General features: G+C 40.7%; 1 protein-coding gene across 1 annotated transcript in view; it reads left to right on the forward strand.

Annotated features, from left to right (window-relative positions):
• Positions 1-15,904, forward strand: part of LOC136882236 (uncharacterized) — a 65,040-nt gene extending 49,136 nt beyond the window's left edge. The window contains exon 9 of the mRNA XM_067154791.2: positions 10,616-15,904. Within this exon, the coding sequence (XP_067010892.2) occupies positions 10,616-11,899 (1,284 nt within the window). The 3' untranslated portion in view covers positions 11,900-15,904. The remainder of the gene's footprint in view (positions 1-10,615) is intronic.
• Positions 15,905-16,611: the final 707 nt, after the last annotated feature.

Below are 16,611 nucleotides of genomic sequence, written 5' to 3' on the forward strand. Positions count from 1 at the left end.
ACCTGTCACGCAGTGTGACATCGGGTGGTATGAATAAAAATGAGAATATAGTATGTACTCAACTTTTCTGAGTATATACTCCACTTCATAAGAATAAAGTTCTTGAGAATGTACTCACTAGCTGAGTATATACTCATGTTATGGAGATGGTGTAGTATATACTCACCTTCCTAAGAGTCTGAGAGTAGTTTCTCATATGTGCTATGAATAAAAGGGAGTACCTTCTCAGATTGATGAGTATATACTCACTTTGTTTTGAGTATGGCTGATAGTTGTCTCAAGCTTGAGTATATGCCAATTTTTAGCTTCTGAGGAGAAATAACATGGCTGAGTTTATTAATAATGTGGTGCCTCGTGGAAAAATTTACAAGGAGAGAAGTGAACATGTGGACTCTAATAATTTTAAAAGTCTATATCGTTTTTCCAAAGTTAATGTGGACTGGTTAAACCTATACTTATTTGGACCGGAGAAACTGGAAACAAGAGGTGGTGCTGTTAAAAACATAGTAAAATTAAAAGCATTTTAAAGATTGGTAGGTGACCCAGGATTCCAGTGTGGCATAGGAGAAGATCTTGGAATCCACCAAACAACTGTGTCTAAAAATCTTGTTGAGGTTATGGACCGCATCATGGCTAAAGCTGCAGTGTGGATAAAATTTCCTCAAACAGATATGGAATTTGAAGTTGCGAAACAAGAGTGGCAGGAAAAGTACTACTTTCCAGCAGCGGTAGGTGCTCTTGACTGCACTCATGTTGGAATTAATAAGCCTACACATTATGGTGATGAATATGTAAACAGGAAAGGTTATACAAGTATTACTGTACAGGCAACGTGCAATGCCAAGGAAGTTTTTACCAGTGTCGATGCATCATGGCCTGGATCTGTGCATGATTCTCGAGTCTGGAGAAATTCAGCTGTCCAGACAACAGTAAGTCTGAATAGGGTAAATGCTTTACTGTTAGCGGATAGTGGCTATGGTATTGCACCTTGGCTTATGACACCGTTCAGAAATCCACAAACACCTCAAGAAATTGCTTATAACAGGTGCATTACCAAAGAAAGAGTTGTGATCGAACGATGTTTTGGGCAACTAAAACAACGTTTCCCAATTATTCAGCACAAAGTACGCCTATCTTTAAATAAAGTGCCAAAACTGATCATTTGTTGCTGTGTGTTGCACAATATTGCCAAGTACTTACAGGATGAGGACCCTGAACTACAACCATTAGGTGGCAATGTAAGGTTAGAAGATGGAAATGAGGATGACATGGCAGCTGCTGCAAATATCAGGTGGAATGGTGAAGCTAGGCGAAATGAATTGGCAGAGATAATATATCAAGGTGTTTGAGTTGCAGCAAGTACCAGTGTCACTCTGTTTATTCTTCACTAAAAAAAATGTATGCAAAACAATTTATTTTTAAATATATATATACTCGACTCTCATTCTTTCATCTCTGACTTTAACTTTTTTCTGTGAGTTCCAACACTCTTATCTGCTTTAACAGCACCAAGCGCTGCAGGTCTGTGTTATTTAGAGTTCTGGTTTCGTCATTTTCATCGTCATCCAAAACACTTCTTTTTCGTTTAGGGGTGGCTACATTTGGAGAGTTGACGATTTCTACAGGACTCCCTCCTTCTCCTCCCTCTTCCAATACTACAAATTCCACTACAGGTGGAGGAATATGTTGTGGCTGAACTTCAGTAAGCCTTACTCCAACCGCAGTTGCTCCTACGAAAAAAAAAAAAACGAAAAACGTTTTAATTCACTAATTCAGTTTTCTACGGACAAGTGAATTAAACGGAGCTAAAATCCCAGGCCCGGGATTCAAACCCGGTACTCTGAACCAAATGCCTAGGTGCTATTTGGTTCTTATAAAGCAATAAATATAAATATCTTAACCTTAAAGTTTGTAGTGTTGGCACACAAAATACTGAACTTTCCACAACCTCTATAAACCTGTTCAAGAAAATAATCGTGAATATACTTTAGGAACATACCTGGAATACGTATCAATGTTGGATTGGTATCCCCATCCAACAGCTCGTGGATAATATTCTCCCAGTCCTTCAGCACTATCCTTTTATTCCCCGTTTGGTTTAGGTCGCACTTTTGTTTCACCCTCATTTTCATGTTGTTTATCCTTTTCGTAATGGTGCCGATCTCAACTTTCTTGCCGCACATAGCTATCAGTTTCGTTTGAATTGCCTCCAACGATTCGGATTTTTCTTTCCGAACCGCCGGCAGTTGGGACTTACTAAAAAGTACCGCATGTTCCCGCAATATATTCGAAAATGTTACCGGATGAATACTTTCCATATCGACGAACTTCACGAACGAACAATCAGTGCAAACTACAAAGTTACAAAACAAACCGGATCCAGTTGAGGTTATGTTGCGATTGGAACCAAACAAGATAACAGTTGACGATCGTACACAACATGAGTATCTACTCAGTTTCAAACGATCCACATGGCGGTGCGCTTGAGTATCTACTCCATCACAGGAGAATCTTTTTATTCTTACCAAATGGAGTACATACTACTTGGACTGAGAATATACTCCTACTAAATGCTCATGCTCATGAGTATGTAGTTTGAGTAAGTACTCACGTTTTATTCATACCACCCATCACCTCATGAGCGTCAAAACCTATCTGAAAACAGTTGACTGCTTAACACACCCTCAGTCGTATTGCAAGCTGTCCACTTCATGGCCGTATCGATGAGTATAATCAACAAATGGATCTAAAAATCCACCTAATCGATACTTTATTTCTTTTGCCTTTGGCAAACTTAAAAATACATTAACAAACACAGTACATGTTTCGACCACTTAGTGGTCATCTTCAGCTGTATATAAAAAATCTTAGATGATAACATTTAAAAGTCGTGTCATAAAGCTGCAGCTCCTGAAAGTTTAGCAGACTTTCTTCACCGTGACTTCCGTGATTTGCTTGAAGTTGAAAAATAATTTTAGACACGCTCAACAACATTGCGCTTAATGAATCGTCGCAAATGTTTTCATAAACATTTCAGAAAAAGTAAACTGACAAATACAATCTGAGAATTACAAAGGAGAGCGATGAGGAAGGCTGTTAGACTACGCAAAGTGTAGCACCAGTCCCGTTCAGCAGCTAAACAGACGGGCAGGTGCGGGGAGAAGGGAAACGTGTGGCGGGAACCAGAAAGAGGGGTGAGGGGTGGAGGTGTAGAGGTGTGGCACGAGGCAGGCTTAGCATTGGCCAGCAGGTATTCAACTCTGTTCGTGCGGAACTTGAAATGTCACAACTTTTAGGCCCCTTAGTTAACGCCCTAATGAATGTCGGCACACAAAATTGATGCTGATGTCTTTTTTACGTGTACCTCAATGTGTTTTCAGAGTTTCATCGCGATCGGAGACTTAACCATTGCCGATGTTCCCTCAGTGTACCAATTACAGTGGCAACTCATCATTGTACAGTTCCAGTTTCCCGGGTACTGTTAATGAGCCTGTTCCTCTTCTTCCTCACCATATTTAACTTGTCATGGAGAACATCATCCACTGTCCATCCTCTGGTAACTAGATCAACCTTGATCATGTCCATCCATTGGGTTTTAGGTCTTCCTGCAGGTCTGTCTTTCCTAATTTATTCTGGCTGTTCTTGTAGGCTCCATCCTCATCACATGCCCATACCACCATAGTTTGGATGTGCCAATTCTGTCTAATAGAGATGGCTTTATTCCGATTTCTTTCCTCACCTCCTCATTTCTTAACTTGTCCATCTTGGTATTCTGGATGGTGGATCTAAGAAATTTAATCTGTAATGCTTGCAGTCTTGATGAAACTCTTTTTGTGAGGGTGCACGCTTCAATACCATAGGTCAATATTGGTATGAAATAGCTGTTAAACATCATCAGTTTGGCCGATTTTGGAATCATGTCATCTCATAAAAGTGTTCTTACTTGTTGGTAGAATTCAGATCCTTTTTTCACTCTGTTTTATTCCTTTCTGACCAAATCATCACTGGAGATTACATTTCCAAGGTAAGGAAAACTGTCCACACACTCTAGCTGGTGGTCTCCTAGTTTTACACTTGCTAGACGCCCTTCTCTGTTGACTGTCATCACCACTGTCTGTCACTGATGTTGAGGTTATATTCCTGGAACTGGGATTTCCATACGTTGAGTCTGGTCTGTACTTCCTCTTCTGTTTCACCCCAAATCATGATACCAGCAAAGGTCACTGCATTAATATTGTAAGTATTTTAAAAATCTCTTTTGTAACTTTCCAATCTGTCAGACATATAATTGACACCTAGGGCTCCAGACGTTGCTGGGATATTTGATTTTTGGTCTTACTATAGTATTGAACAGATGAATGCAAGTTTATGTGTTTTTGAATGGTTTTATATTCCTGATAATGAATCCTAGGGCTTTGTATGACTCAGCTACCACTTTCAGTAGATGCAAATTGAAACAAAGCTTGTGGGTCAAATAAAACCCCGAGGTCTTTCATCTCGCGAACCGATCGTAAATCACCTATCCCTTTTGGTTAAGTTTTAGGTGTGTATTCAATAATACATTTTCTCGCTTAACACTTTCTCTTTTTTTGTCCCTTGCAGAAACGTCTTGATGAGGTTTTACTGTATCCTCGAGACGAGTTTGGTTTAAAGAGGATTATCCTCCTTGCTGGAGATATCGTACATCTCCTTTTGCTTCAAGGCATTAACAGTTGTTGACCTGGCTCTATGATGATGAGTTTCATACAAGTTCAAGGACAAAATGAGGAATGAAGTACTGTACATACTCTCCTATAACACCCCTTTTCTTTTCCCCTAATTTTCTACTTCAAAAAATAGGGAAGGGTATAATTTGTGAACATTTTGCGTAATATAGGTTGGTATGGTTTAAAAGCAGAAAAAAGGAACATCTAGTGTCTTTAAATCAGCACACAAAATAGTTATTTAAATCACTGTATTTACGCAAAACGTAATGTACCTCTAAACAGTTAACAACCCCTCCTTCATTACCACAGCTGACTGGTCACATGACTAAACAACATGCCCACGCCACAACCGCAGAGCGCCGTGAGGAGTTCAAGGTCGTGAAGCGTTGCAAATGTCCAAAGTCTTGCGACAAAATGGTCAGATACAATCACTTTGTCGGTTTATACTGATGGAAGCTGTTGGCACAGTGATGTCCTTCACTGCAAACTCAGTCCATTCAACTGTTCTGACTAACCTCTACTTGCTTTAAAATCTTTTCATGCAATACCAAAACTTTGTGCAGTTTCACATCCTTTAAATTGCATTATTTCGTTATTCACACTGCTGCTGTTGTCTCTCGCTTCCCTAACCCACTCCAGAACTTTTATGTCCACATTTTCGTATTCCTTTCTTCACACCGTGGGTTTTCCTTTTCTCCCAATAATTTGTGTCTCTGGTTACGCCAATAACAAATCATACACAGGTGCACTTTGTAATTACAACTCAGCGCCCTCAGTCCTCTTTAAGCGAGTAAATACGGTAAATAGGAATATAACCGGTGTTGAGGTCCCTTTTACCAGCGTAATAAAGAAGCACTGACTTCGTTGGTATGGGCACATTAGGAGAATGAACTTCGTCCTTTCTGTCCAAGACCAAAGAAACGCTGGGTAGAGACTGTGAAATCAGATATGGAGGGCAGAGGTTTCAGATGGGAACAGAAGATTAAGACAGGAGGAGATACACCACACCTCGGGAACTGGAGTTGGAAAGTGTTAATGCTAATGATGATTAACAAAATCCAAGCAGCAGAGATGAGATTCATTGGAACTATGAATCAAAGAACCAGAAAAGGTAAAAATGGAAGCGAAGCATATAGGAAGGAAGCTGGCACCAAAATGTCTATTACTGGTATCACAGAGAGGTACCTGGTTGCAATGGACACGTCTACATATCAGAGATATGAAAGGAAAGTGCCCAGCCAGGATGAAGGTCAAGTATACAATGAATGGAGACAGAGATGAGGGATCGAGAAACTGGGAGAGAAGTGGGAGGAACAGAAACAGAAACTAATGACAGGACCGAATGGTGAGTGCTGTCAAATACTTTAATACACCAATACCAGACAGCCTGCTGTTTTCAGCGAGAAAGTCGATAGTGCTGTTACCTATACGGCTTGGTGTGACCAACTCTTCAGTAACATATTGCCATCTGGATTTTTCTTGGCGCACTGGCGTGTTGTTTATAATGTATATTTGTCACTAAATAATCTTACATTGCAGTTATATTCCAAGAAAAGTGTTATGCGCTGAACAAATCACCCAGCAAGATAATGGCATGGGAACTGATAAGGACCGCAAGTATTAAAAAAGTAATACCTCACATCTGTGCTGACGTTAAATTCTATGCCCCTTATATTAAGAAATCAATCAAATACTCTACTGAAATATTAGTGGGTCGTAAAACCAGGGTCGGGAGATGCAGAGTGGGTCTCGGCCCATGGGTGGCCGCAGCTCTGCACTCTGACCGGCCAGCCGAGCAGGGATGGGGTGGCCACGGCTCTACGACTCTGCATTTGGGTGACGGGTCATGGGTGGACCTTACAGCTGGCCCCAACCGTCGGCTGTCCTGAGAATGGTTTTCCGTGGTTTTCCATTCTCCTGCAGTAAGGCGAATCCCGGTACAGTTCCTAGTATAGGCCACGGCCACCAACCTCGTCACCTTCACCGTAACAAATCTCCCGGCCTGAGAGACGGCGTCACTGTCCCCCTTCAGGGGAGGATTGAAAACATTTTAGTAGTAGTAGCAGCATAACATTAACACCTATGGAACTCTCAAACTTGAGGGTCCACATTATTAAATAGTGCTCCATGGCTAAATGGTTCGCATGCTGGCCTTTGGTCACAGGGGTCCCGGGTTCGATTCCCGGCAGGGTCGGGAATTTTAACCATCATTAGTTAATTTCGCTGTCACGGGAGCTGGGTGTATGTGTTGTCTTCGTCATAATTTCATCCTCATCATGATGCGCAGGTCGCCTACGGGTGTCAAATTAAAAGACCTGCACCTGGCGAGCCGAACCTGTCCTCGGACACTCCTGACACTAAAAGCCTTGGGTCATTTTTCACAATTGGAAACTTGTGGGCCTGTAGCATAATGGTTATTGTTGTGGTCTTGATATTGAAAATTGAAAGCCATAAGTTTCGAAGCCGGTCAGCTTTTTTTTCTTTTACTGTAAGAAAATTATCAAATTTTTTCTTACGTCCCACTAACTACTTTTAGGGTATTTGGAGAGACCGAGGTACCAGAATTTAGTCCTGCCGGAATTCTTTTACGTGCCAGTAAATCTACCTACATGAGGCTGACATATTTGAGCACCTTCAAATAACACCGGACTGAGCCAGGATCAAACCTGCAAAATTCTGATCAGAACGCCAGCGCCTCAACTGTCTGAGCCACTCAGTCCGGCGTAAGAAAATTATTTCAGTGTATTAACTATTGGTATAGGCTTGAGCACCGGTCCAACTAATTTAATACGTATGTATGGTAATTCTTCATGCATAAATTTGTGAAAGAGATTTAAGGACATTCTGAACACTTCTTCCTTGTCAGGAACATCGTAGTTCATTCACGTAACCCCAATATGTATTATATATATATTCCTGTCTTCAGAGGTCTTCTTCTTCATCCATTCCCTTTTCCAGGGTAGGGTAGTGTACCAAAGCCCTCCACCTTACTCGATCTTTCCCACCATTCCTCTTCTAGTAATTTATTGTTATCAACTCCTCTGTTTGCAATACAGTCCACAACATAGCTCCTCTACCTCATTGAACAGCTTTTTCTTTAGAGGTAAAACAGAAAATTCAAAGTACAGCAAAAGTGAGATAGCAGCGTGAGGTGAGTTCCCCTGTAGTGTTTGGAAAGATTGGCCGTACCGAAGAAAAGAAGTAGTCAAAGTAATGGACCAAATCTCATGCTCCTTAATTACAGCTTCTCTTTCCCCAATTCTTAATAAATGATGAATGTTTTTAAGTTATCTGCTCCCTTTGGCGCTTTGGCTAAATGGTTAGCGCTTCGTGGCCATTCTCTTGTTTTGATGATACTTTCATTCTTGGAGTGTTGGACCTCTTCCATTTCCCTTCTGATTAGAGTTAATAGAGGATGGTTGCCCAGTTGTACTTCCTCTTAAAAAACAATCGCCACCACAGAATGGTCAGTGTACTGGCTTTCGGTTCAGAGGGTCCTGGTACGATTCCCGACCGAGTCGGAGGTTTTAATCGCATCCGTTAATTCCTGTAGATCGGGGGCTAGGAGTTTGTGCTCATATTCATACACATCTTCAAATATATACAACACATCACACAGAAACAACCACAGAAACACGCAAATGTGAATACATATCCCTCCACATAGGGTTGGTGTTAGGAAAGGCATCCGGCCGCAAATCTAGGCTAAGTTCATACAAAGTCCTGTGCGAGGTAATTGGGAAAAGGCTAGAAAGAAGAAGAGTCCTCCCAGAGGCTGGGTGGATCCTCAAAAAATTCTGCTTTTAATTTTTAAGACATAGTGAAAGGCATAGCTAATATACTGTAATGCTCGTTTGGAGATTTATGAAGGAGGCATTTCATATTTTAAAATTTCATTCTTAATTATTATGATTGTTCAATTATTTTAACAAAAATATTCCCAATGTGTGTAGATGCATTCCTCTCAACACACCAACACGCTAGATGTCACCAGCGTCGCAGTTCGCACTCCACTCAATGCTGTCGAGATAGAGTTGTCCGGTATTGGTGTATTTGGTGCTGTGAACCACATCTGGAAAATTATTGCAATCATTGATATAAAAAAGTCATTGCACATGCCAATCTAATGAACATCATATATTTTATGAATATCGTTATTAGTCATACAGTCTGATTGTCTGTGGTAAACCTTGTGAGTTATCTGTATGGACGTCAGGAGGAAATGTCCGGAATGCGTTCCGGTAAACTTTTAATACTTCAGTGGTCCCTAAACACTTCCCTGTGTTTTTCAACCCTTACCATACATCAGTTCCTCATTCCTGAAAGGCAGGCAACTAGCAACAGACACGAAGAGAAAGAAACGAAGGTAGAAATGCCAGTGTGATGAGTGCAGTTTGTAATGTATTGTGAAAAATAAGGTATTTTGAAACAGTTTTTACCTTCGCATGAATGTTTACCAAGGGAGGACAAGATCAGGAATGAGAAGGTTGGAGAAGAAATGAGAATAGCAGATTCTCTCCTCGTCAAGGTGCAGGAATTGAGACTGTAGTGGTTTGGACACGCGAAGGGGATAGTACACTCGACAGAACTGATAGGAGAGTGAGGTGGAATGAAGTCGACCTGTGGGAAGACCAAGAAGAAAGTGGATTGATTTAGTGACGAAGGATGTACTGGAGAGAGGTCATGATTGGGACAAGTTAGCGGAAGAAAGACAGGACGAGATGAAGAGGGCTCGTACACCACCCGGGCAACTGGAGGTAGTTTATGATTATGATGCAATAATGTTTAGCTTTCCACTTCATGTACTGCATATAATAGCCATTTATCAAAAGTAAAAAAAAATTTTAAAAATTTTCTTGTGTTATGAAATTATATGGTAGACTTCTGACCCTGTGTAGACCCATGAGTAAAATACTCAGAAATATCTCTTTAACTAGCGAATGTTGGCTGACATGAAGAAATTGCCGAGAGTTTCTTAAGAGTGAATTTTTAAAAACGAATCCACCTAAGACCTTCTATTCTGTGATAAATATGTATTACTGGGAAAGATCATGACTTGATCCTTCTTTATATTCTAATAATATTTGTAACAGACAGGTTTTGTCCATGACTGCTTTCTTTCCCACTTTTAGCCCTTTCCTTTGCCATAGTCGCTGAAAACATATGAGTTAGCCCAACATTTAACCACTAGCAAAACCAGAAACCTTTGAATTCTTCCTTCTTTCTTTAGAATTATGTTACAGGAACCAGATAATTCAATTGTTTTCTTTCTAAAGAAACCATCCTCACCACTGCCAATCTCCCCCACCAACACATTGATCTTTTCATCATCATCCTCATCCTCATCTTCCAGCCACCGACCTGGTCTGTTTAGAAAATTTCTCCATCATCTTCTGCCTGTTGCCATTTTTGTCCAGTCCTCACCTGCTCTTCCACTCCTTTCAACTATCTGCCCCTTGGTCTCCTATGTTCCACTCACATGTTCCTGGTTATTTTTTCACATGTCCGTACTATCTCAATCTTGATTCTTCTGCCCTGTCCTGCACTAGTTCTCTAACCCTCTCATGTTGTATCTTTTCCATTTTTGTCACTCTTATTGTACTTCTTAGAAATTTCATCTCACTAGTCTGCATCCTGCTTTTCTCTTTCTCTCATTACCTAAGTTTCTGAAGGAAATGTCAGCACGTCTGGTATGTCACTCTTTTGCTATTTTGGGGGTCATCTGTACTCCACACTAAGCTTCTAATATTTTTGAGTAATGTTTCTTCCATGTCCCTGTTTTAAGCTCCTTCACCTTTCTCTCTGTTGTTCCCCACCAGTTTTCCTGGTTGTAAGCACCCTCTCACTCTTCTGTATACTAACCTTGATCTTTTACCTACAGATATTCAGTTCTCTTCGACATGTTACAGAATCACCACAATCTCCACACCGGCCGTCGTCCATATACGTGCACGTTTTGTCCACGGACGTTTGCCAACGGATCTAACTGCCGAGCTCATAAGCGGAAAATGCACCCCGAGGAACTGAGAATATACGAAGCATCTTTAGCCGCCGCTGCTGCGGAGAACGACGGTTCTGGTAGATCTGAGGACCCTCTTCAGATCTACGTACCTCCTACATCAGACCTGGAACATCATCTGCCGAATCACATGCATCAACAAGACGTGAATCCAGTATTACACTCCTCCCCGACCCCTGAACTCAAACCCATCATTTCGCATTCTAATCCCATCAACACACATTCAAATCCCATCACCTCATTATCGGCCTCAGATTACGACAGACATCCTTCGATGTATAATTCTAGCGGAAGTATGAGTGTTTCGATGAAAACGTCGCAAGGCCCTCCTCACATTCCGAGGTCAACAGCGAACCATCTCAATTCAATGTCTGCTTCGAATTCAGAGTATACGAGTGCTTCACCTCAAGACGTGAGTGACATTAATCGTGGTACACTTGGTCACATGACCGAAAGTTCTGAACCTAGTGTAATTTCGTCAATGATGGGTATGGCTTCAGCATCAATGCCTAGGCTTAATGACAATAATAGTTGTAGAAATCCTCACCAGCAATCTAGAAACAGCCAGAACTTATTGATGGATCAGGATGCTGGAAGCCGCAACATGGCTGCGATGAATCTTAATATTAGGCGTAACATGAACTCTGCGAGTGAGTCGTTACTGAACACGAGTCATCTTTCGTCGTTGGCTCCGCTTAATCTGAACGTTGCCGAAATGCACTCGAACCGGCACCAGCACCATCTATCAGACTCTCCTTCGTTGTCAGAAATGGAGGAAGTTAACTACATGTCAGGAGCTCGTCGGGGATTGGACACTTTCGTTAATTCCAGGGCTCACATTCCTAATCTGAACTCCAACATCCAGATACATCGTCAACAACAGCACCAGAGTCTCACTTCGCTCGGCCGTTCGTTGGCGGAGAGAGATATGGGGGTACCTTCTAACCTGAACCGGATGCACCACGGTCAGCATTCCGGTGGTGGTTCAGCAGATGTCGGTGGATTGCAAGGTTATTCGTCTCTCAATCATTTGTATCAACATCACGGTGAATCTATGCCATCTGCCGTAGCAGCTGCTATTGCCCATTCCGGTAGCATGGGCGTACCAGCCTTCCCCGGTAATCCGTACATCCATCACAACATGGGGTACAGCAGAGGGAGCGCCAATATGTAAACTGAATGTTTGTGTGCATGTCGAAAGGTTGAAACAAGGTAATCTAGGATAAATCCTGCTTCCGGTACATCTTAGTCATAAAGCATTATAAGGCATTTCGCATTGAAACTCATTCAAGGTTTGCTGTCATAGAAGCCATTGCATAGGAAAAGATGAAGAATGTCCTTGCCAAGAAGTTTGTGTAGCATGGCTGTGTGTGTGTCTCCGCACCATCTTGGTATCTCATCCTATATACAGTGATTTTACATTATCTTTTGGTCAGGGCCAGCACAGCTTTCAGGACACAGTGGTTTGAAGGTCACACCAGTCGTGTTATTAACACGTGGCTGACTGCTTTGTGCATTTAGTCGAGTCAGACTGCTGCTATCACTTGATTTCTTTCACAAGAGTACGTAGACATTACTGCCTTCTTATCATTTTTCTGTGTTAATTTTTAGTGTAAGAGTGGTGTGTGTGTTTTTATTAATGTCCTATTGAAATGGTAGTGAGAAAGTTCACATTAGAACGAGTTTTCACGTATGACTCATGTGAGAACCGAGCTGAGTTCTGTAGGCAGTTTCCACAGAAATTCCCTGGTGTACAAGTTCCAAACAGAGATATCATTAGGCAGCTGGTTCTTTCATTTAGAGAGATTGGTTTGATAAACGCTGAAATTCATAGGCAAAAACGGTGTTAACTGAAGAAAAACTGGCTTAAATAGAGACAAAATTCAAAACCACTGTGTCGTTTGTCCCAAGAAGTAGACGTTTTAGAGGGATTAGCCCATGCAGCAACTGAAATGTTAAAACTGAAACTAGGTAAGTTCTCATTAAACATGAAGTATAACGTTTTGCTGCGTCAGCCAGAAGATAATTTGGCCTCACCGTATATATCCATCTGGTTTTTTCACAAGGACAACTAAAGCCTTGAGTGAGATTCATTGTTTCATGCCTCAACATTTTTGTTTTAAGTTTTTAGACTGCCGACATGATAGAGTATATGTCGCAAGTAGTCTTTGTTGTGAAACAAATGACCTAGTACTTCATGATCGACTGTTCAAGCGACTTAGCTCGTGAGGAATCTATCCCTCTTCAAGGTCTAAGGGTAAGAGCACAGTGACGTTGCCAGACTTGTCCAAGGTGGCCTTGGCGGTAAGTTGGTGGGGAAGTATATGAGAGTGCTCATGTTAACTCATAGCAGGTCCCTTTACAACCTGTATATGAGCTAGATGAATGAGTCCAGTCTATCTTTCAGGTGCTTAAATAAAGCTCCAGTTGCAAGAAACTTACACAAAGAGCTTAAATTCAATTAAGAAAATGAATACCAAATTAAAAACTACTGGTAAAGAGTAATTAAAATAAATATCAGATAGGGTGAAGCCTCCGTGGCTGAGGCGGCAGCATGTCGGCCTCTCATCGCTGGGTTCTGTGGTTCAAATCCAAGTCATTCCTTGTGAGATTTGTGCTGGACAAAGCGCAGGCAGGAGTGGTCTTTTCTGGGTACTCCAGTTTTCCCTGTCTTTCACCCCAGTGACACTCCAATATCATTTCATTTCATCTGTCAGTCATTAATCATTGCCGCAGAGGATTGCGACAGGCTTTGGCAGCCTCCTATCCTCCATTCCTGGCCCGGTCAAATGACCGGAAACAGGCTGTAGATATTCATCAGACAGGTTGATAGTAATTAAATAATGGTTCTTAACAAAAGGACTATAATTTTTTAAACCCTCAAGTGACTACCAGCCGCCCTTCATGCAGAGTGGGATTTGCATGACAGTTTGCTTTACGTTGCACCGACACCGTTATATATACCTTAATTAAGGTACAGCCCCAGCATTTGCCTGGTGTGAAAATGGGAAACCACGGAAAACCATCTTCAGGGTTGCCGACAGAGGGATCACATTTCATCAGCAGTTGGCATCATGACGTAGGGACTGATAGCTGTAGTAGTAGGGTGTGCCGTTTGTAGTAAGTTCTACCTGAATACACATCCGTCTATCTGTCTGGAAGCTTATCATGAAATTGATTCTCTTTTATAGCAAAGTTGCAAAAATATGTTTTGCAATATACATCCAGATGTAGATGTTGTGAGGTTCAAGTTGGTGGGCTGTGCAAACAGCGACATTGCGCTGGGATGTCTTAACTGATCTTGGGCTGCTCTCAGCATTCCGGTTGTATGGATTGGTTAGAGATGGCGTTGGTTGCTATGCATTATACAATTATTGGAAAGGAACAACTAGACGTCAAATCAAGTCGTATAAAGATTAAAAAGTGAGGAAAAGGAACGCACATAATAGGACGAACACAATGAAAGGACAGTGTAGAAAGAGAAGACAAGGTCAGACTTGAAAACACAATATCCACGTCTTCATATAGATAGGCTTTCTACTCGTCATTCCCAGTTGTTCTACGTCCATTTCTTCTCAGCTTCATCCGGAGGGAGGGTATCAACACTCATTGAGGGGCCATCTTGAGAGATCTTCAGTCTTCTGTAGGATAAGAAAAAAGCTGGGTAAAAACAAGAAATTGGAAGAAACATAACATAAAAATAACAAAGAAAAAGATGAATACAGCTGGTAAAAGATTAGGAGCAGAGAGCAAGCACAAAAGGAGAAAAAGTATTGGAAAGGGTCAGCGTTCAAAAATGAATTCTTAAAATTCAATTCTTAACATCTACTATTCATTAATTAGTCATGCCTAATACTGTAAGTTTGGTTTGGTGGTCTCACAGCTACACTCTTCAGAACACTGTACTGTGTTCATACTGTGTTCTCAAGACCTTCAATAATGTCAACAACATTATACTTACCTGATCCTGTGAGTGGAATAGATTCCTTGGCAGTGTAAAAATAGAACATTTTCTTCAGGATTCTAAATGGGAAAGGGAAATGGATTCATTGGTGCAGGCATATTCTCTTGTGAGATTAACAAATCGGATGGAAGTTTCTTGAAAAAATTGAGTTTTTGAGGAACATGATGCCATCATTTCACATGTCACAAAACTACCATTTTAGTAATACACATAATCTGTCAAGCAGCAGGTAGCATCGTAGATGGCTAGTCCAGTGAGTAGTCAGCGCGAAGAAAACAACACGTTGTCGGTCCTCAAGCAGAGAACAACAGAGTTTAGGTATGAGTTGTGCAGATGTGCATTATGTGGGGTCACTTAACAAGGTTTAATACAGGGATATATTATACACATCTAAGAACAAATGTATACACTAACTAGTATTTATCCAGAGCTTTACATGTATGGAATTAAGCCAGTAGTACCTCAGTCTGTTTTCCCATGAGACAACAGTAGTGTTTCAGCGCTCCATGCGAAATATTACGTTCTGTTTCTACATATGATTAGTGTTTGAGAGTTCTGAATATCATTTGTTGTGCCCATAAAAGAAAATCACTCCGAGCGGAATGCTGTGTGTTGTTAAGTGAAGGTATTTTTTTAAAGAAATTCCCTGTTTGACAGTTTAGGTCATTTTTTCTCCAGCTTGTCTAACACTATATATAACAACTACAATTCTCAAAACCCACATTATTAAACAAACAATGCGATTGTTTGTTATTCTATATTTTATGTGTTTTTTATTAGTTGTTTTAATAGTGTGTTTCTTTACAGGTATGTTGTAAGGTTGTAGTTGTTTTATTTACTGTTTGACCGACTAGAGAACTTAGAGTTACATTAACTGAATCTACGTTGGAAAGTATGGCTTAATTTTTAACACATAAAGAAGTTTGACGGTGTCGGTAACTAAGGTCATTTGTCTCATACCACGTTTCCTCATATGTTGTTTACATACAGTGACTAAGTAAAGAAGTGTCGGAAGTTCTTCAGTTCTGTTATCGACATGTAAGAGGAAACGGAATGTCCTTGAGTGTGTTTCCGGAACGCAGAATTGCAAAACTGTGTTTCATTTTTATTGTTTATAGTTTTCGTAGCATATTATATGAACTAAATTTTATAGACTAGTTTAAAAAGAGCAAGCAGAAGAGAAAGAAATGATATTGTAAATAATGTGTATATGGAGTTTTAATACAGCAGAGGTGATGTTCATTGAATACTTGTGCTGATTGGCTCCCTTGACAGTGGTATTTCCTATTGATACTCCGCATGTTCATTGGAAAAATAGCAACCATTTTGAGGATGAAGTAATTTTTGAAATCAGTTTTATAATTTCAAAAATGTCCACCGCAGATGGTTTCTGTTTTTAACATTCACTTAGAAATTTGAATGATGATATTACTTCTGTATGGATAAAGAAAAACTTTCAATTTTTTTTCATAGAGTGTTGGAAGCACTGCACAAGTCTGAGGATACGCACAAAGTGATGACGGGTAAGCCGATTCCAATTAACAGAGGCAGTGGATATCATCACACACAAGCAGGGAGTCTTACGGTTCCACAGATTGGTTCAGTTTGGAGTGCGCCACACTTTTTAATTTAGGTCATTTTTATTTTTTATTCTCCTGTTTGAGAGTAGAAAATGAAGATATTATTCTGTATCCAAAGTTCCTCTCAGGCCTGAAATGAGGAACAAACAGCAGCGCCCTACGTCAGTCATTGGTATGGTGTTGGCCTCTGGATCCCAAGATGGCAGATTCAAATCTGATAGAAGGACTTTGATTTTTGAAGGACAGATTAAGTCGTACGCTGATGGCATGTACAAGGTCTGTGGTGAAACATTGTGATTAGCAAAAGTTCCAGAATGGAATAGCACAGCATACCTGTGTACT

Source organism: Anabrus simplex, chromosome 10 (assembly GCF_040414725.1).
Source record: "Anabrus simplex isolate iqAnaSimp1 chromosome 10, ASM4041472v1, whole genome shotgun sequence".
Taxonomy (NCBI): Eukaryota; Metazoa; Arthropoda; class Insecta; order Orthoptera; family Tettigoniidae; genus Anabrus; species Anabrus simplex.